The sequence below is a fragment of the Branchiostoma lanceolatum genome, chromosome 7 (genome assembly GCF_035083965.1).
Source record: "Branchiostoma lanceolatum isolate klBraLanc5 chromosome 7, klBraLanc5.hap2, whole genome shotgun sequence".
Lineage (NCBI taxonomy): Eukaryota > Metazoa > Chordata > Leptocardii > Amphioxiformes > Branchiostomatidae > Branchiostoma > Branchiostoma lanceolatum.
The window spans coordinates 11,284,349-11,303,259 of NC_089728.1; the positions used below are offsets into that span (position 1 = coordinate 11,284,349).

The 18,911-nt window shown below is 41.0% G+C and overlaps 4 protein-coding genes across 6 annotated transcripts; 3 read left to right on the forward strand and 1 right to left on the reverse strand.

Moving 5' to 3' along the window:
• Window positions 1-7: 7 nt before the first annotated feature.
• LOC136439271 (translocon-associated protein subunit alpha-like) lies at window positions 8-6,052 on the forward strand. The gene is made up of 9 exons (XM_066434591.1): window positions 8-196; window positions 1,721-1,860; window positions 2,151-2,253; window positions 2,504-2,631; window positions 3,045-3,176; window positions 3,350-3,429; window positions 3,643-3,721; window positions 3,916-4,015; window positions 4,349-6,052. The coding sequence occupies exons 1-9, from the start codon at window positions 130-132 to the stop codon at window positions 4,414-4,416; spliced, it is 897 nt and encodes a 298-aa protein (XP_066290688.1). The 5' UTR covers window positions 8-129; the 3' UTR covers window positions 4,417-6,052.
• Window positions 6,053-7,282: 1,230 nt separating this feature from the next.
• On the forward strand, window positions 7,283-9,923 carry LOC136439276 (adenine phosphoribosyltransferase-like). Of its 2 annotated transcripts, none has more exons than XM_066434597.1 (6): window positions 7,283-7,461; window positions 7,726-7,837; window positions 8,183-8,286; window positions 8,642-8,775; window positions 9,183-9,261; window positions 9,522-9,923. In XM_066434597.1, the coding sequence occupies exons 2-6, from the start codon at window positions 7,737-7,739 to the stop codon at window positions 9,656-9,658; spliced, it is 555 nt and encodes a 184-aa protein (XP_066290694.1). In that variant the 5' UTR covers window positions 7,283-7,461; window positions 7,726-7,736; the 3' UTR covers window positions 9,659-9,923. The 2 variants fall into 2 exon arrangements, with proteins under 2 accessions (XP_066290694.1, XP_066290693.1); XM_066434596.1 differs by having other exon boundaries at window positions 7,284-7,488.
• A 153-nt stretch (window positions 9,924-10,076) lies between these two features.
• Window positions 10,077-13,046, reverse strand: LOC136439263 (pyruvate dehydrogenase [acetyl-transferring]-phosphatase 1, mitochondrial-like). 2 transcript variants are annotated; one of them, XR_010756508.1, is made up of 3 exons: window positions 12,518-13,046; window positions 10,272-12,214; window positions 10,077-10,138 (listed from the first exon to the last, which is right to left on the reverse strand). XR_010756508.1 is itself a non-coding variant. In XM_066434580.1 (2 exons), the coding sequence occupies exons 1-2, from the start codon at window positions 12,808-12,810 to the stop codon at window positions 10,990-10,992; spliced, it is 1,518 nt and encodes a 505-aa protein (XP_066290677.1). In that variant the 5' UTR covers window positions 12,811-13,046; the 3' UTR covers window positions 10,077-10,989. The 2 variants fall into 2 exon arrangements, 1 of the variants encoding a protein (XP_066290677.1); XM_066434580.1 differs by having other exon boundaries at window positions 10,077-12,214.
• A 141-nt stretch (window positions 13,047-13,187) lies between these two features.
• Window positions 13,188-18,864, forward strand: LOC136439265 (cysteine desulfurase-like). Its single transcript, XM_066434582.1, has 14 exons — window positions 13,188-13,434; window positions 13,779-13,849; window positions 13,994-14,110; window positions 14,333-14,416; window positions 14,704-14,757; window positions 14,875-14,973; window positions 15,359-15,452; window positions 15,632-15,766; window positions 16,034-16,191; window positions 17,090-17,195; window positions 17,350-17,431; window positions 17,615-17,698; window positions 17,900-17,989; window positions 18,298-18,864. The coding sequence occupies exons 1-14, from the start codon at window positions 13,320-13,322 to the stop codon at window positions 18,359-18,361; spliced, it is 1,353 nt and encodes a 450-aa protein (XP_066290679.1). The 5' UTR covers window positions 13,188-13,319; the 3' UTR covers window positions 18,362-18,864.
• The last annotated feature ends 47 nt before the right edge of the window (window positions 18,865-18,911 follow it).

Consider the following 18,911-nt stretch of genomic DNA (forward strand, 5'->3'; position numbering starts at 1 on the left):
AGCTGTATTTCCGCTTGCGTGTCCTCTTCCGCTTTGGACGCCATCTTGCGCGAACGCACCTGAAAAGTGCAACGTTACAATCCGTTGCCATCGGCCTTTAGATAGGTCGGTGTTCATCAAACTACAAGGATGGCATTTCTACCGAAACTACTTTTGCTGTTTTTGATCGCTTTGCCGTCATCGGTGTTCGTTGCAGGTACTTTTTTCGCTCGTATTCTAAGGTGGTTGGGTGGGTAAAAATAGCTAGTTGAACAGGTACAAAGTCCCTTTACATGCTCCAGTAAGTTGCAGTTTTGTCCAGGATTACTGGTCTTTAAAGCATACGCATACATTTAGCATTTCGCACTTCTTTGATGAAGTTTTTACATTGGGCGATTATTAGCTACGAACAACTGGAAAGAAATTGTCTGTTCTCAAAATGTTTACAGCAATCAGCTGTTCCAACGTTAACAGTGCTGAAGTTTTCTTGTGGATACTTTGCCACATGGACGGCATTTAACTGTAACATATGGTTTGAAAAAAACATTCGTGAATGAAGCCGAAAACTGCGTACTAGCCTGGGTATAACTTGAAACTTGTCAGGTTACTCAGCACTTCGTCAGTTGTTGATAGAGGCCGCCCCCGACGCTTCGCCAGTTGCCACGTAGCAAGTTTTGCCCTTGGTCAGCCTAGAGCAGTACTGAAGTACTTACACACTTCTTGAACCCTTAGAGTATATGGAACTTCTGACATGTTTTTAGATTACCTTGACAGGGATTACCTTTTGCCTTCTATTTCACCAAATAGATAAATCAATATTGTCAAGGATTATAAACCCTGGCATAATTTTGGCCTTTTCCAAGAGGACATATAGCCCAGTGGGAGGTCAAGTTGTGTTATTTTGTTGTTGGTTCATTCTAGCCTCCGTTGCAGGCTCTGTGAGCTGGCTTTTTGGGGGGCTAAATAATACACTTTTTGCAGCCAACCCGTAACTATCAGCCAACCCTCTAACCATCAGCCGGCTAGATGGTTACAGGGTTGGCTGATAGTTACGGGTTGGCTGCAAAAAGTTACTACCGTAAAATCCCTATTTACGTACGCACTTTAAAAACTTTTCGAGTTGCAAGCAGGTGCTCCAGGCCGACGCCAAAGTCGGGGTGCGTACGTTAGGAGGAGTTCTTCCTTGTAAAAATCACATATCAGCATATGTACAGTACGGTACATCTTCAAGCAAATGAAGTGTAGAATGCTACCACACAATAAATCAGTAATAAAGAATGAATAATACAATTACATATATTTAAATTGTTTGATATTTTCTGCCCAGAAACATTTTCTCAGTAACTCTTGAAGTCGGTAAACATCATCGGAAGGATGATCATTCATGTCAACCTCTTAACTATCCACCGAAATGCTGGAGAGGGGGTGCGTACGTTAGGAGGGTTTTTCCCCTGAACGTTTCAACTCACTGAGTCAGGTCTGCAATCGTCCCCAAATCAGGGGTGCGTACGTTAGGAGGGGTGTGTACGTAAATAGGAATTTTACGGTAGTATTATTTAGCCCCCCAAAAAGCCGGTTCAGAGCCTGTAACGGAGGCTATAGCTAGTTCATTCATGGTAGTGCCATTGTTCATGGCCTTAATTTTGTTGCCTACTAACAAGGCAAAGGGCCTATCCCTCCGCTCTCTTGAAAGTACTTAGTACATTTGAAAACTTCTTATATTTTTACTTCTCTTGTTCAGATGGCCCAGGCGTTGCTATGGCACAGGAACCGACTGAGGATGTTGTAGAGGGTGAGGATGAGGAGGATGAGGACGAGGCTGAAGTGGAAACTGAATCTGACGAGGACGCAGGAGGTACAGAAACAGCTGCAGCTGGAACGGTATGTACTTGTATTTTTTAACATTACATTACAAATCTTACTTGTTCCAACATAAATCATTTGGCTGTACAATAGTACTAGTAGATGTTCAGGTTCAGCCGCACTGGCTGAACCTGAACAGCCAGTGCGGGTTCTGTCTATTTGCACGAGACAGATTTTCATGGACGAAAAGATGCGGCTCTAAAAAAAAAAACTAAAGATAGTAAATTTTGTGTTTGACTTTGAATCAGAGATAGTAGGCATCACTCGGTAAATATTGGATTCATCACAAGAACAAATAACTGTTTCAGGATGAAGAAGAGGAGGAGGAAGAGGAAGAAGAACCTCTGAAGGCCTCCCCTGATGCTGACACCACTGTGCTGTTCACCACTACAAACACCATGCAGGACCAGCGTAAGTTATCAGCTAGATTGTTTGCAGTTTCCTTGAGGAAGAAAGCAACCAGACATCTCCCGAAAAGTTTGATAATGTGCTAAATGTAGATGTAGGCAACATATTATATACATGAAATCCAAGTTGAATAGATGATGTATAATTTTATTTCGCTGTTGTGTGGGAGTCACTGTGTGAACAAAATGGTACTTCACGCTAATCAAGGTGTAGTACTGCTGTACTAATTAACAGCATAATTTTCTCTCTACAGAGATCCCAGCTACTAAGCTGGTGCGTGTTCTGGTTGGCTTCACCAACAAAGGTGACAAGGATTTTGTTGTGGAGAGCATGGAGGGAGCTTTCCGGTACCCTCAGGACTACAGCTTCTACATCCAGAACGTAAGGCACAACTCTTATCTCTGTGTACCCTGTCTTCATCAGCTCAACACACTGTTTCAGTTCTATCCTTAAATTGCCCTTCATTCAGGGTAGAGCAGTCAAAACACAAATATTCTAAGATTGCCAACATGGAGAGAAAAAGTAGAAAACTTTCTCTTAAGTTTGACTAGATTCATTCAACATTGTGTAGTGAATTGTGGAATGGTATAAGATCCTGTTGTATAATGTCTTATGTGACTACTCAGTAATCCCTTTTGTGTGAGCTGTCCACAGTGAGATTTCACTACACATGAAATACACCCATACATACACCCCTTTTGATTACTAGTATATATCTATATGGAATTATGCATTTTGTTCTACTTACCAAAACCACCCTTATAATAGCCAGTGCTGATGTTGTTTTTGTTCAGTTCACCACCTTCACATTCAACACCGTGGTCCAGCCCAACACTCAGGCCTCCTTTGAGTACCTGTTCACTGCTGCCGAGCCGTTCGCAGGCCGCCCCTTCGGTCTGACCATTGCCCTCAACTACAAGGACACTGTAAGTGGATCTTGTTAATGGTTGCATCATTTTTATTGAGCCCAATGAAGAATTTACACTTCAACCAGGACTGATCTTTTCTGGCAATAACGCCAGAGGCATTCATATTGTTTGCAGCCTGATAACTCACTCTGCAAAATTTACTTACTGCTGTCCTTTGTTGTTCCACACAGGATGGAACTCCATTCCTTGATGCTGTTTTCAACGAGACCATCAGTGTTGTGGAGCTGGATGAGGGCTTGGATGGAGAAATGTGAGTCTTTTGTCTGTTTTTTGGCCTAAAGTGTAGACCAAACATGTCAAAACTGGTTGTGGTTATCTCTGATAAAGTGATTCAAGTTCGGTGGTCTAATTTAGATTGCAATTCTTTACATATTTTTCCCAAGAATATATTCTGAAAATGTAGAGAGTTCTTTGCCTGATATGAATTGTGAGTATTTATCTTTTATTCCTTTGCTGTTTGCAGGTTCTTCCTGTACATATTCTTGGCAGCTGCAGTGGTCCTACTCATCATTGGTGGGCAACAGTTAATGGCATCCATGGGGGTAAGTTCTTCTTTAGAGTTTTTGTATGTGATTTCTTCATATGCAACTGAAACAAGACTCTAACTGTGATGAGCTGTCATTTTACTGATTAACAATTCAAAAAGTGGTTAGATGATTCGCGTGTGTTTCATTTTAAGATAATAACTCTACTGATGTACAAATGTCCTCATGAGTATCTCTTTGTCTTTGTACAGAAGAAACGCCCAGCCAAGAAGCAGGTTGTTGAGCAGGGTACTCAGAACCAGTCTGATGTGGACTTCGACTGGATCCCCAAGGAGACTGTGGACCAGATGAGTAAGTCACTCCTCTGTAAACCCCCAGGGCCTTTAGTCATCACTACTGTAGAGTGTGTTGCTTGTAGCTCTGCATTAACATCTTTGTCCACAAACATGTGTTTCTTCGTATTAGAAACACCAACAGAACATATCAGGAGTAGTCTTGACATTATGGACAATTTTGTGTGCCTGCGAAATCGCAAACAACATAACATGAAATTAGTACAGTAAAGATTGCCAATGCAGTTCTGAAGAGCCATGGAAAATGTAGCAGAAGTAGGCAGGCCATCTGCATGTCACCACTATATATAAATATGGCTTTGTCACTTACTTGTTGTTGTTTTTCTTGCAGACAAGAACTCCCCAAGGCGATCTCCCAGAAGACGCACCAAAAGAGCAACTGGATCTGATGAGAAATAACATCAAAACTGGAGAAGGAATAACCCTGTGCATTTTTAAACATGGTTGGCTATAAGTAAAATTTGCACTCCCCACCACACAATGCTTTTGGTGTCTGTTTTCTTTGTTTCTAAGTAAGACTTCTACTACTAGAAAAAAATGGCATATATTTCCGTGAATGATAATTTGCATTGGACAGATGACTTCAACTGGAAATGCTGTCATTCAAATGATATGTTCAAATTTAAATTGTAGCACATTGAATAAATACTACCTGTCATCATAGTTACATCCTTGGGCTTCCAGAGTGAATTTAGTATCCATGTATCCTCTCACAAAAACATTCTTTTCGAAAAAGCCATGTTTATATAGATCTGCAAGACACTAAGCTGAAAATGAAAATTGTGCCATACATTGTGAAGAGTTATTCAAGTTATCATGATTGGACATCAGAAACATTGTGCAGATGATGAGATACGTGTGGAGTCTTATGCATAAGGAAGGTGCAACAGCCCAAATATGCATGTTACTTGTATCACCAGTTGCATGGTTCATAAGATACATCGTTTGAAAGGGCAATTTTTGGGGGTGTTAAAATTTTTCTTCATCAGCCAGTATAAATGCACAAGCCCATATGCTTGATGAAAACTTGTAATTACTTTAACAGAAATAAGATTAAAACTGCATAAAAAAGGTAGGACTTGCAGTGATATGCTGAATATTCAGGAGAAATGGACAGTCAGTAAACTTGAACAAACAAAAATTTGCTAATAAGACATAGGTAACCGCTTCTTCCAATGTATATGTGCCATGCCTTTACAAATCCCTGGTAGGAAAAGCTATCTGCTGAACCACATAGGGATTTAGAAAAGTAGGACTGAGGTTCCAAACCAGATGGCTCCTAACTGTCTCAATGCTGGGAGCTTGTTCATGTGTTGCGTAGCGAAAAGGGTGAAAATACTAACCACATTATAGTACTGTAAATGCAGAAATGTTTGCGGTGGTTTTATGTTCGCGGTTTTCGCGGCGACCGTCAGAAATCATTTTCCACTGTTAAAACTGGTGTCAGAGGCATTTTACAACTTAATTTCACTAACTATGGAACTAATCTATGAAGTTCTAAATGTTTAGGTCATAGTTTGATATTGCTCAAAAGATGTGTTTTCATGAACATCTTTGCCTGCTAGTGAGCCTCCAACAGTCGACATTGCCATTTTGTCAAGTAGCTATGTGCAGTGTATACTGCTGGTCAGGTTTGTATTTGACTGCCATACAGTCAGATGTGGTGCTGCTGTTAAAAGAGGTATTTCTTGTTTAGTAAGTAACAATTCAACTGACAAAGCTCAAAGTATGAAGTAGCTATATTGTTGGCACATGGCTATTTTTTTAAAATTTGATAATCTAGACATCTGCTTCCCCATTAAAGCAACATTCAATACAACTGTAAGATTGGAAACATGACAAGCATGGCTGCTATCCTATTCATATCTGTCACACAGGATCTAATTCTTCATGGATGACATGTACTGTCTGATCTCCATTATAATCATTCAAAATCTGCAGCAATGTACATGTAGTATGGCACCAAGTTTGCACTTGAGAAAATGTATGAAGATATTTTGCCACTATTGCCATTTAAATGTAACAGAAAGAAAGACATACCATTTGATCATTTACAGAAACATGGTAAGAGCGGAAATCCTGCTGGTTGCCTGTGGCTGTAAATTGACCAGTGTTTTAAGGTGCAAGTAGAGTTAACATGTCAGTATCCAAGTGCAATTGAAGCCTCTGTTAAACCATTTCTGAGAATGGAAGTAGTGTAGTTTTGGATTTGACTGCCACCTTGCTGGCATGTAATGTTTGCAATGAAGAGTTGTCTTGGGAAAGGGAAAACATGTTGCAGAATCAAGCTCATATAAATGTTAAAGGAATTGTTCTTAAAATCAACTGAAATCAGCTGTTCTTGTTTATTAGTAGATCCACAGGAACCCACTGCCTGTCATTGCTGACTTTTCATGTGAAGCATAAAGAATGTAGAACTGCAACTTTTGTCAGATGCAGAGAAACTGTCAACATTGTTTGTTGTATTCCTGTGGCAGCTGTTGGGAAGAGGTGGGGAGGTGAAGCCTAGTACTTCATACCTTGTTGCTCGTTTTCCTTTGATTATGGCCAAATGTACTGTTGATCCCGTTGTAAGAAAAATATATATTTTGAAGCTTATCTTTGCTGTAATAACTTAATTGGACCATGCTACATGTACCTGATTCTTGTGTAACAAAATGAGTATTTTAATCAGATATGATGACTATCCACTGCAGCTGACAATACATAAAATCTATAAGCTATTGCCTTTTTATATGTTACTACACACAATTCTTAGTGCTACCAATTTGTACTGCAACTCAGCCAATTTTAAGTAATAGTTATGAGGTTAAAAGAACAGCTCATGTCAGTCTACTTAAAAGCAAAAGTGTACAGGAAATAGCCTGATAGAAACAGAATGATGTTGGATGATATGACAAATGTGTCCTTTAAGTGCCTGTAGAAGGTTCAGCAAGCTGTTTATGTTGTACAACACACCCATTTAAGTATTCTTTCTAGATGTACAAAATTGAGCCTGGAATAAAAATAGGTTGATCAGAAGAAAATGTGGACTTGATCATGTATGAAGGTCTTGATCTTTTAGCATGTGTCTGTGGAGAGGACCATGTCAAGCACCTTACTTTATACACTCAGGTTGTACCGAATGCAAGTCTGGTAGCGTGGCTCTTAAGAGTAAGTAGAAGTGAATGGGGAGATTCACTGAAGCCACTACGAAAAGGCTGCAACCTTCTGCAGTCACAAATCACATTGGGTTAGTTGGGTAAGCAGGCGTCAACACAATACGAGGTCAAATCAGGTCATTGCACTGTGACCCGTCAGCTAGACTTTACACGCTTCGCTGTGATCGTCAAGTCCGATATTCCCCACGCCGAGTAGGGACCGCCGAGTAGGCCTTGTCAGTACAAAGTTGCGATCTACGCGTTCCAGACCAGGCACTTACATCGACATAAGTTCCGAAGAAAGGTATATTTCTTCCCGTTACCGACCCAGGTAGGTAAAGCCTCAAGTTTTAGTAACTTTTAACACCTCGCCCCTCCCCAAAGCCATGACAATCCTTGATCTAACGTTACAGTACAACTTACTACAAGACCATAGTTCTTGAAGAACTGGTTACGAGATCGGGAGCGTGTATAAAAGTGTACCGACTATGTAAAGAATATCTACTTTTATATTATATGTATGAATAATCAATTATTTAAAGTTAATGACATTAATTTTGTGTTTCAGACTCAGACAACATGGCAACTGAAAATGTCCAGTCCAAACAGGCCAGGATTGACAGATTAAAGGCCCACATACCGACCGTCCCAGACTTCCCCAAACCCGGCATCCTTTTCTGGTATTAAACTTAAAGCTGTATGGAAATTATATCACTGCTGACGTTATTTTTTTATCATACATAAAGACACAATATCAAGACTTTATGTTGTAATAATACATTGTTATCATCTTGCTAGCAACAAGAGACACGAAAATTGTTTATTATGAAAACATTTCATTTCTATTTTGATACCCAAATACTGGGACACAGTATGCCCACATCACACAGATCATGATATGATGTTGCTGGTGACTTAATTCAAGGCATGGAGCTTTCAATCAGATTGATTGATTGATTAAAACCCTCATAGACATTGCCGCAAGGAGGTTATAGGGATATTACAACATATTATGTCTTTCACAGGGACATCATGCCAATCATGCAGAACCCTGAAGTGTTCTCAGACTCCGTAGCTCTCCTGGAAGAGCATATCAAAGAATCAGGAATCAAAGTGGATGTAGTCGTAGGTAAGGCTATATTACTGTCATACCCACTGTTCATGAGTACTCTTGTGCCTAGGGTATTTCTGGTTTCCCTGTTCTTCTGTGTTTTTCAGTACACTTCCATTGAAATGGTTCTACAATGTTTTACTTACATGATATGATGTTGATGCCATTTATCAAGTTCAACCTCATGACTCATTGTATTCAGAGGTACTCCAACAGCGACTACGCACCTTTTACTACATAGGCTGTAGTAACAGTACATGGTGGAACCTTTTGACATTGCATTCATTATCAAGAGCTCTGCTCATGATGATTTCTACAAATGTGTGTAGTTCCATCCTTGGTAATAGGGAGAAACTAATCATCATCCTTTCAGGGCTGGAGGCCAGGGGATTTCTTTTTGGTCCACTGTTGGCTCTTCGTCTCAACTGTGGATTTGTACCAGTAAGGAAAGCAGGCAAGCTCCCGGGGGAAACTGTGAAGTGTTCCTATACACTGGAATATGGAAAGGTAACATCAGATTTTAGATCTATAGACCCAGCTGCTCTCTGGAGTACAGTTAGTTTAAATCCACTTTTATTGTCACTATGAAGTTGGCTTCATATCAAAGCATCAGGAATTCAGAAATGACTTTGGAAATGACATTGATTTTGGAGAAAAGTATTCAGTAACCACAATACCATCCAGGCTGTTTAGCTGTAATTGTTGAACTTGAAGACATCATTTTGGCCCAGTCAATCAGACAAAAATTTCACAGCAAAACAATGTTCATGTTAGACAGCCTCACCTCTGGTACTAGTATTGGCTAATGTCATGTGTTATTTGTAAACTGCATCATGTATTTTAGCAGTACAAGTACCTGCATTTGGAATTTTTGATGTAAAATCACAACAAAGTTTGCATGTTTTGTTTTGCAGGACACTGTTGAGGTGCAAAAGAACTCAATAAAGCCAAACCAGAATGTGCTGATCTTTGATGACCTTATTGCCACAGGAGGTTAGTGTGGTCATTTGAAATCTTTCCTTAACTACAACTGAAGACTGCACCTTTTCAAACGTACGTAATTAAGAACGTCACTTGAACAAACCTTGCTTGTCGAGGTTTGCTATATGTTTTAGTCTACAAGTTGGATACATTTTTTCCATTTACCGTTGACAACTTGGGACATGAACTCCTCCCTAAAATCTCCAATCTTCTTCCGTTAGTGGTACTAGCCCACCATTCTCCAAATATCAATTCATTTTCCCCATATACAGGAACAATGGCCGGTGCCTGTCAGCTGATGGAGAGCATGCAGGCCAATATAGTGGAGTGCCTTGCTGTTGTGGAACTGGACGACCTCAAGGGCAGGGATAAAATCAAATATCCTGTACACTCCCTCATTCGCTGTTAATCTACAGTGACTTAGCCTGAGTGCCAGCCTTTTTAGCTTCCGTACGCTACCCAAGCTCCGCTCCTCGTGGCCGGCAGCGGAGCTTGGGTAGCGCAGCGGAGCTAGGGTAGCGGACGGAAGCTAAAAAGGCAGCGGAGCTTGGGTAGCGCAGCGGAGCTAGGGTAGCGGACGGAAGCTAAAAAGGCTGGTACTCAGGCTAACAGTGACTGCCACTGGTTGATCGTTATTTTGCTGTCACTGCTCCAGAAATAAATTACAACCTTGATTTTAGTCGTAGTGATTTTATTTTGCCAGTAATACTAGTAGTTTGGTTTATACATAGGAGCTGTGCAAGAATCATTGTAGATTTTATGGTCATATTCCTGAGTATAGCCTGCTACAATGAGATGATAACAATAAACAGCCCAAACTAGTATACTCCTGATTCAAGAGATCTATATATAATTCTTCACACATGCCAACATTTAGAGCATTGCCACACTTTGAGGTTCACCTTTTTTAAAGGATTATATACATTTTGCACTTTCACAAGTATCAAAGCTTGAAGCAACAATCAGAATGTCCACAGTCCATACAGAAAATCACTGCAGGAAACTGGTAGATTACTCCTGACCATAGACTCCAGCATGGCTACTACTTACATTATGGACAGTAGGGTACAAATATGAAATATGACTATTGCACTGTGTACAGGTTAAGTCAACACATGATATACAGTAGTACAATTGCAATATGGTACTTAATTACACCCAGCAGCACATTACATTTGATACATTAAAAAAATACCCGGGTACATTGAACCATTCTTAGGTTTGAATCCTCAAGATATTAAAAAATTCTAGTCTGATTATTGCTGAAACAGTATTTGTGTACTGTGTCCTGCATTTGCTCAATTACAGTAATACTGGAGTTTGATGGAACATGTACATAATAACACTTTGGCAGACACTGACGAAGGCTAAAAGAGCTTATATATGGATGAATTAGATTGCATTAAAATATGTACTGCCACACTGCAAGTTGCAAAACAGTTTCATCAATGGAAAAATGTTGTGTATATGCAAAGTCAAGTTCCATTCTCTCAATTTTTGATGGACTAATATCAGGCTAACTAGAAAATGTTTTGTTTTTCTGCCACAAGAACAAGTGTGAACCGAATGGCTGTCACCATAATACAGTTGGTAATCTGCAATAAGATCCCTTATCCATAATCAATAAGATCAAACAGCCCAAATAAAGTTCAAAAGAGGTACTGGGTATGCATGCATAGTAAGACACAGAAACGTCCTCCCTCTTGACAATAAAACCTTCAACAAGAAACTACTGATGATTCATTCCAAGCTTGAAATGTGGTCGTGGTTGAAGAAGATGACAGTGATGGTGATGTCATCACGATACAGCCGTACAATCTCCTCGGGTAGCGTGAGCATGGTGGCCAGCTTACTGTGTTCGATTCCATCATCAGTTCCCCCCAGAGCATGACGAATCAGATGTGTGGTGACATTCTGGTCCATCACTTCGGAGGAGTGGCTAGCTCGTCTCTTCTTCAGAATGTCACTGATATCCCCCAGCGTTTTGATGCCGTCAAAGTGAAGTCTACCCTTGTGGTTTCCAATGAGATGCTCAGCTACAAGCCTCACAGCTGTATGCTTCATCATGGGTTCCCAGAGACCATCGCTGGCTAGGATCAGGAACTTGTCATTGCTAGTTAACCTGTGATGCGTGATCTCTGGCATGGCAGTAAGATATGGCGGAGTGTAGTAGTTGACAGGTATCAGGTTCTTATTGTACGCAGTGTTGAGCACTTCCATCTGTAACCTTTTATTCCACTTAAACTTAACATCACCAAATGCCCTTAGAGGCTGTAGGTATCCTAGCAACCGGCCACCCTTGACCACAAATGTTGACTCACTTCTCGGATGCTCTCCTCTAACCCTAAGTATCTCAGAAGGGTTGAGAGCATTGTGGTCAGAGGATAGTGGTCTTGGTTCCCAAGTGCCATCATCGTTATGTACCCCTAGCACAGCTCCGCTGTCTCCAACATTGGCTATGTACAAATCAGCTCCATGTACATAGGCAACCACTGTTGTTGCACCTGCGTATGCAGCCTGTAAGGCTTCAAAGTTGACTTGCCCATTTGGCAGTTTTGTTTGTGCTTCGGAAGAAAGGTCCTCGTCCAGCCTTTCAAATGCATGTCTTAAACAATCCGCTGCCTCTGCCTCTTCATCATAGGCTGCCAGAACCTCCCGTGCAAATTTGTACAACGCTTCTGTGTAACGCCTTGCTCCTTCTTGTAAAGAGTAGTCGTTAGCGAAGTTAAACCGTCTCACAGCCTCTGCACGCCCTGTAGAAGACTCCATGGATGACTTGTACTCACATAGTTGTTTGTAGTCCATGAGGGAGACAGCGATGTAGTCTAGAAGTCTCTCACTCACAGTCTGGGCACAGGCAGAACCACCATGGCCATCGAACACTCCAAAGAGCATGTCTCCAGAGTACAGACACCTGCCTGCTGCACGCCTGTCCTCCATGGGGCTGTTGGAACCCAGCTGATTGCTGAAAGATATGAGACACGAATATATATATTGTCCCTTTTGCCATACTTTGTGCCTTGTACAATTGTTTTGCAATGAAATTCATTCATATTATAACATCGGTAGCACACATAAGTGTGCAGTATTTTTTGTCAATTTTCATTAATCAAATTGTAATGAACAACATTTTTTCTTAGGAAGTTAGTTTTCACTATGCAAATCATAATCTATAACAATGTAAAGTCAAAAAAGTGATATTGTAGATCACTGAGACTGACGTCAATGTGGAAACAAATCGATTATTATGACAGCTATAAAAGATCACCTGTCAAAGCGATGAACAGGACTGTCGAAGTCCATGACGAAGGAGGCATCGTTGGCTCTCAGGACATTGGTGACCTGCTGCGGCGTCAGCTTGGCGAGGCTGCTCCGGTGAACATGATGGAAAACTCCCGGTTGCTGTTGTTGTAGTACTACTGATGAACACACTGTGCGAGAATGGTGAAGGAAAATAGTTGTACTGCCGCCGCCCCTCCCCCTCATGCTCACCTGCCACCCGAGCCGTCCTAGTCCGCTCAGAACGGCCCTTCGGCGCACGGGTACGGCGAACGCTGACATTCTCAAACGACGTCGTTATATGAAACATTGGGTCACTTGTCCTGTGAAAATCCCCTTCATCATAGATAAAAGACAAACAGGACACTAGTGAAATTGATCCACCGTACAAACAAGATGGTAGTCCTCTTTGACGGTGACCTTTCAGGGTGACCTGAATATCTCATACTGGTGTTTTAAGTTCTAAGGGTTTCTCATTCCCCCATGTATTGTTTAGATCCATAGTATTCAATGGTTAAGAGCGGTAGAATAATTCAATGTTAACAAAATATGTTCATGTTGACGACTCGTTAGATGTGGTACGATTTTTTGATAAACAGTGCCATTCTGGTTTTCGCTCTACAACCTTGGTGAGAGACCATCCCAGGACTTACAAAACAGATAGTGACGTAACAAAAGGTCTTGCCGTTTGGGAGTGTGCCGCAGCATAGCATACGTACAGTGGATTATTAACAATCTCAACCGCATTTCTGAAAGCGAAGTTTCTATCCTTTCCATTCTACAGACTAGTCATGTTGTCGAATACGTGCCGAACGTCCGTGCAGGCGCTGAGGGTGGGAGGGCGACATGTGAGCAGAGGACTGAAGACCAAAAGTTCGTCTGCTGACGCAGCACAGGCTGCAGCAGGTAAGGATCATCATCGCATCACCAGAAACGTAATAAAAAAAGTACAATAACAAGCATGTTACATTCTTCATACTTCGAATACCTTTATCAGTTTATGATTAACATTGTACATCTTTGAAATTATGAAATTATGTGCATCATAAATCCATAGAAATAAATCTAACAATGTGAAGATTTCTATCTTTATTTGAACCTCATTGTATAACCTTCTTGGGATAACAGGCCCTGCTGTAGACTATTTAGAGTCTGCTAGTAATAAATGTACCATTATGTGAAATAGTAGAAACTAGGACATATTTCAACCTTCAGTCATGCTGACTACCTCTCCATATAATTTTCTTCAGCCGTCAAGGGAACAGACAATGGAGATACGATGCGGCCATTATACCTGGATGCACAGGCAACCACTCCTCTGGTGAGTAATGCTGAAAGCTATTTACCAAACACCCTCAAGTACATAACCTAGGAACAAGGTTGTCTTTTGATTATTAGTTTTGTTGGATCTAACTTGATTCATAAGTTGACACTAATGATTATGAAAATGATGACATTTCTGTAGGACCCCCGAGTGCTGGATACAATGATGCCATTCACTGTCGGTTACTATGGCAACCCCCACTCCAGGACACATGCATACGGCTGGGAGACAGAGAAGGCAGTGGAGGAAGCCAGAAAGGTTAAAAGAACTCTCCTTGACTCGATATGTCAGTAATCATAGACACAAGTTCTGGTAGTATTGTGCATGTGATGTTCTGCAGTTTATAGCTTTGGTTGATCACATTGTAAGTATCACCATCTGCCTGTCATGCTTTTCTGACAGTTTTTGTTCTTTCAAAAGTGCCTGTAATCAAATATTAGAGCTTGCAGGTGTTGATTGCTGACTTTCTATCTCCCACAGGAAGTTGCAGACATCATTGGTGCAGACCCCAGGGAGATAGTTTTCACTAGTGGAGCAACAGAGTCCAACAACATCTCTGTCAAGGTTAATACTTACACCTACTAGTACTGTAGATAACTGTTTTCATCAGTGTTAAGATAGTCTATGAAGGTGGCATATGACTAATACTTACCAGGAATGCAATACCTGTTATTTGTATTGATCAGTGTAGCCTGCTGTAATGTTGTATGTCTGTCAAGTTCTTACAAGATTTTGTAAACCTAGATGAATATAGTTTTCAAAACATTTTTCAAACGTCTAAAATTTATGGGAATGTCAGTTTCATGTTTAACATTACTACTATTAGTTTCTAACTTGTTTTTGTTCTGCAGGGCGTGGGCAGATTCTACAAGAGTAAGAAGAAACATGTCATCACCACACAGATTGTAAGTAAAAGCTTGTCCGCACTCTGCTTATTCCTGTATATTTACACTGTGTGTATTTATTAACAGTACCAGGTATGCAGTAACAGTACTTTCTTTTTTCTTTCTGATGCAATGTAGGAGCACAAGTGTGTGCTGGACTCCTGCAGGGCCCTTGAGGGGGAGGGGTTTGATGTGACCTACCTACCTGTCAAACCCAATGGAATCATTGAACTTGAGGTAAGGACTGGACCATGATAAACTGTACCACTACCAGGTGGTATTTTAAAAATCACTGTAGCCGGGCTGTCTACAGCTTTAAAATTTTGTCAGTCCCACTCATGGTTTGGGAGCCCATGTTGTTGATTTTCATTGATAAATCTTCCATTCATTTTAAAGCTTACAAATAAACATCAGTTTCATTTCATGATGTTCAGATTTTTTAGATGGACAGAGAGTAAATTTTTTGCTTGTCCCAAAAAGCGGTATGGAGGGATGGGTCCTGGAGACATTGCTGCACTGTAGTACATCTTAAAGGAATTTTTACATTAAGCCTATTAGATTTGCCATGTGTTAAAAACATGTGTCATTGTAACATGACAGATTTATGTCTCTGGATGTACAGAAACTGGAAGCAGCCATCAGACCTGACACATCACTGGTGTCCATCATGACTGTCAATAATGAGATAGGAGTTAGTCAGCCCATCAAGGAAATAGGTTGGTGTGATATTGTTCTGTCATCTATGGTTGGCTGTAACCTCTTTTCTTTCATGTACTTGTGGCTAATACTTGTAGCTAATACCTATTATCACTGCAGGTTTCTCATGAAAGTTGGAATGTTGAAGTCAGTCTTGTTTGTGTTGATAGTGAAAGTTGGGCATGTCTTTCTGTTGCAGGTGAAATGTGTCGGTCCAAGAAGGTGTTCTTCCACACTGATGCTGCCCAGGCTATCGGCAAGATTCCACTAGACGTGAACGACATGAAGATAGACCTGATGTCCATCAGTGGCCACAAGATATATGGGCCAAAGGGTCAGACAACCTTGCTGTTTTGTTATGGAATAGTGTGCAAGGGAGGTGCTATCATGGGCTGGATAATGCTTCCTGTGGTGATGGGAATCTGATATTTGTAGCTAATATAAATATAGATTTATTGCAAGCATGGAAAAGTTTTTTTAAGGTAGGGTTAATTTTTTTCACTTTGATTTTAGAATATATTATATTTCTGTGAAACTGAAGACCATATCATTGCAAGTGATCCTTGTCAATGAATTGTGAACATGTCAAATGTTCATACAGGTGTAGGAGCCCTGTACATCAGACGCAGACCTCGGGTCAGGATTGAAGCCCTGCAGAGTGGAGGTGGTCAGGAGAGAGGCATGAGGAGTGGCACTGTGCCTGCACCCCTGGCTGTGGGGCTGGGGGCAGCCTGCCGCATCTCACAGCAGGAGATGGAGGTCAGTACAGCAGTCAGGAGACAATGTCCTTCTGCACACTTTGCTAGGTTGCTCTGAAACTTCTGCAAAGTTGATCTATTTCTCGTCTAAGTACAGTAGAATCCGCTTAACTGCACTACCCATTTGTCAGCGTTTTTGGTGCAATTATCCGGCTGGTGCAATTATGCGAAATGCCCAGCTGGACCGCACCACCATGGGCGAGGGGGTGTATTGTTAGTCAGAAACACTAGCACAAAGAAAACAGACGAAATCATTCAGTTATTAACTTTATTTATTGACCCTTTGCTGAAAATAAAGAAATGGCTACGAACCTGTTTTGATTTTGCATTCTTTCATTTTTCCATGCGATCTACCGCATTACAACACATGTAATGTTACAGGGGAGGCATTCTGAAACATCGTCATGCCACTCATGGGATAACAGTTTCTGTGTTACATTACGTACAGCGCAGTTGTCGATTTACGTAAATCATGTACCGCCATGAAACTAGGAATTGAAACTAAAACTTGGTTACTGATTACGGGTGACCCGCCCGGGACCTCCCATACGATTCCTATCAACGTAACTGTCAATGGAGACCGCCTTCTTTTGTTACTCAAAACAGTTTTAAACATATTGGCGGTATTGCGCCTTTACACCGGCAGGTATCGGCTCATTTGTACCGCGTTTGCCGAATTTAGCGCACCTTTTCAGTTAACTTGTCGAGGATTTTTGAAAAAAATTGGTGCAGTTATCCGGCATTGGACTATGCACGGTGCAGATATGCGGAGTCACTAACAATGCAGTGAATGGGGACCGGTTTTGGATATTGGGATTCGGTGCAATTAAATGGAAGGTGCGATTATCCGAGGTGCAATTAAGTGGCTTCGTCTGTAATTCATTCTGTTTGTCCTGCAGTATGACCATGAGAGGATCACAGCCCTGTCTGAGCGTCTAATCAACAAGATCATGAATGCACTGCCCCAGGTGGTGAGAAATGGGGACTCGGAGCAAACCTATCCTGGTGGGTTGTCACTCAAACATCAACTTTCTTTGAATTGTCAAATCTGACCTAGAATTACTGATACAGATGCAAGCATTGAGCAAGTTTTCTTTTAGCTGCAGGAATGGAAACTGGGTGTAACACACTGACAAACATCTGATTCTTGCTCCAACAGGTTGTGTGAACTTGTCCTTTGCATATGTGGAAGGAGAGAGCCTGCTGATGGCACTGAAGGACATTGCCCTGTCTTCAGGAAGGTATGGTGCTACCCTATTGTTCAGTCTCTATGACTATCTGGCACATAGATATTTTTAGTGGCATTGCATCAATGGCAGTGCATGCATGTCTTAAAATTAGAGAGTTAACAGGTCCCCGAACTAAAGCCAGTGTCCGCTGGTTGCACACTGTTTTTAAACATCATTGCCTCCTTGTTACTGCAGTGCCTGCACATCTGCATCGCTGGAACCTTCCTATGTGTTGAGAGCCATTGGAGCTGATGAAGACCTGGCGCATTCCTCCATCAGGTAAAGAAATAAGGCCACTACGATGTGCTTTTGAGACTATAGATGTCTATACATGTCCATTTCCCTTTCACAAAGACAGTAATCTTTGATGTATTTTGGTTTTGTAGTCATGGTTGTCATAATAAGACAGTGGATTTCCAATTTATTTTCCACTTGACAAGAAACTGTACTCAAACTCAAACTTGTCATGAAACATTGTAGGTTTGGCATTGGGCGGTTTACAACAGAAGAGGAAGTGGATTACACTGCAGAGAAAACTATCAAGCATGTCACAGCACTGCGGGAGATGAGGTGAGACAACTCTCTTGTTCAAACCATAGGCTCACCTGTGGGTTATTCTTCTGCTAACACGCATTGCAAAGACACTCAGTCAGTTGATGGATAATGAAATCATCCAACTGTTCTCAGTGTTAATTATGCTTCTGTTGTACCAAGTTATGATTAACTCAGGTGGGCGACTGGAATAAAACAAACGAAACAAATCTCTTTAACTGGGAAAATATGGTACATGTACTTGTGCATTGGCGATAACTTTATATTGCAGAATATTGTTGGAATCTTAGTTCATTTTGTACAACATTTTGAACGTTATTTTACAGTCCCTTGTGGGAGATGGTTCAGGAGGGTATTGACCTGAAGAATATCAAGTGGTCGCAGCACTAGGTGGCTTCTGCAGCCAGCAGTGACTACGGGCCATGTCCTCCGCAGAGTGGGGTTTACAAGCCAGTTGGACTCCGTAGAGTAGGACTTATATGGATAACTGATGCATTTATGCAAGTCATCTAAAGTGAAACAAAGCTTTTTAGGTCTCGAACAACAAAAAGTTTCATCAATAAGTGATGGTGGGCTATCTTGATGATGTTATATTTAGTCATGTATAAAGCTGGTATGGACGGCTATCATGCTTAACATTCTTGCTGGATGAAGTAAGCCTGTGTATCATATGAAGGTGAATATAATATACTGGTTGTTCGTCAAGTTTTACTGAAGAAACTTTTGAAAAGTATAAGGTGTTTAAGAAACAACTCCTTGAGGAAGATAATGCTGAAGGAAGGTGACTTGCAGATTTGTATTTGTGATCATACCGTCATCATCTTTACTTCTCTCATGGCAATTTATGTGCATCATATAGAAGAATTAAAAGCAATGTTCTATAGAAACTGGAACGTGTGTCACTCACGGAAACTTTTGTCTTGATTTGTTAGTCTATCGT

Coding starts and splice junctions, on each gene's coding strand:
- LOC136439271 (XM_066434591.1), top strand. CDS start 130: ATGGCATTTCTACCGAAACTACTTTTGCTGTTTTTGATCGCTTTGCCG. Junction 3,722..3,915: donor AGTTAATGGCATCCATGGGG/GTAAGTTCTTCT, acceptor GTCTTTGTACAG/AAGAAACGCCCAGCCAAGAA. Junction 4,016..4,348: donor GGAGACTGTGGACCAGATGA/GTAAGTCACTCC, acceptor TTTTTCTTGCAG/ACAAGAACTCCCCAAGGCGA.
- LOC136439276 (XM_066434597.1), top strand. CDS start 7,737: ATGGCAACTGAAAATGTCCAGTCCAAACAGGCCAGGATTGACAGATTA. Junction 7,838..8,182: donor AAACCCGGCATCCTTTTCTG/GTATTAAACTTA, acceptor TGTCTTTCACAG/GGACATCATGCCAATCATGC. Junction 8,776..9,182: donor ATACACTGGAATATGGAAAG/GTAACATCAGAT, acceptor TTTGTTTTGCAG/GACACTGTTGAGGTGCAAAA.
- LOC136439263 (XM_066434580.1), bottom strand. CDS start 12,810: ATGTCAGCGTTCGCCGTACCCGTGCGCCGAAGGGCCGTTCTGAGCGGA. Junction 12,215..12,517: donor CCTGTTCATCGCTTTGACAG/GTGATCTTTTAT, acceptor CATATCTTTCAG/CAATCAGCTGGGTTCCAACA.
- LOC136439265 (XM_066434582.1), top strand. CDS start 13,320: ATGTTGTCGAATACGTGCCGAACGTCCGTGCAGGCGCTGAGGGTGGGA. Junction 14,417..14,703: donor CCAACAACATCTCTGTCAAG/GTTAATACTTAC, acceptor TTTGTTCTGCAG/GGCGTGGGCAGATTCTACAA. Junction 15,767..16,033: donor CAAGATATATGGGCCAAAGG/GTCAGACAACCT, acceptor ATGTTCATACAG/GTGTAGGAGCCCTGTACATC.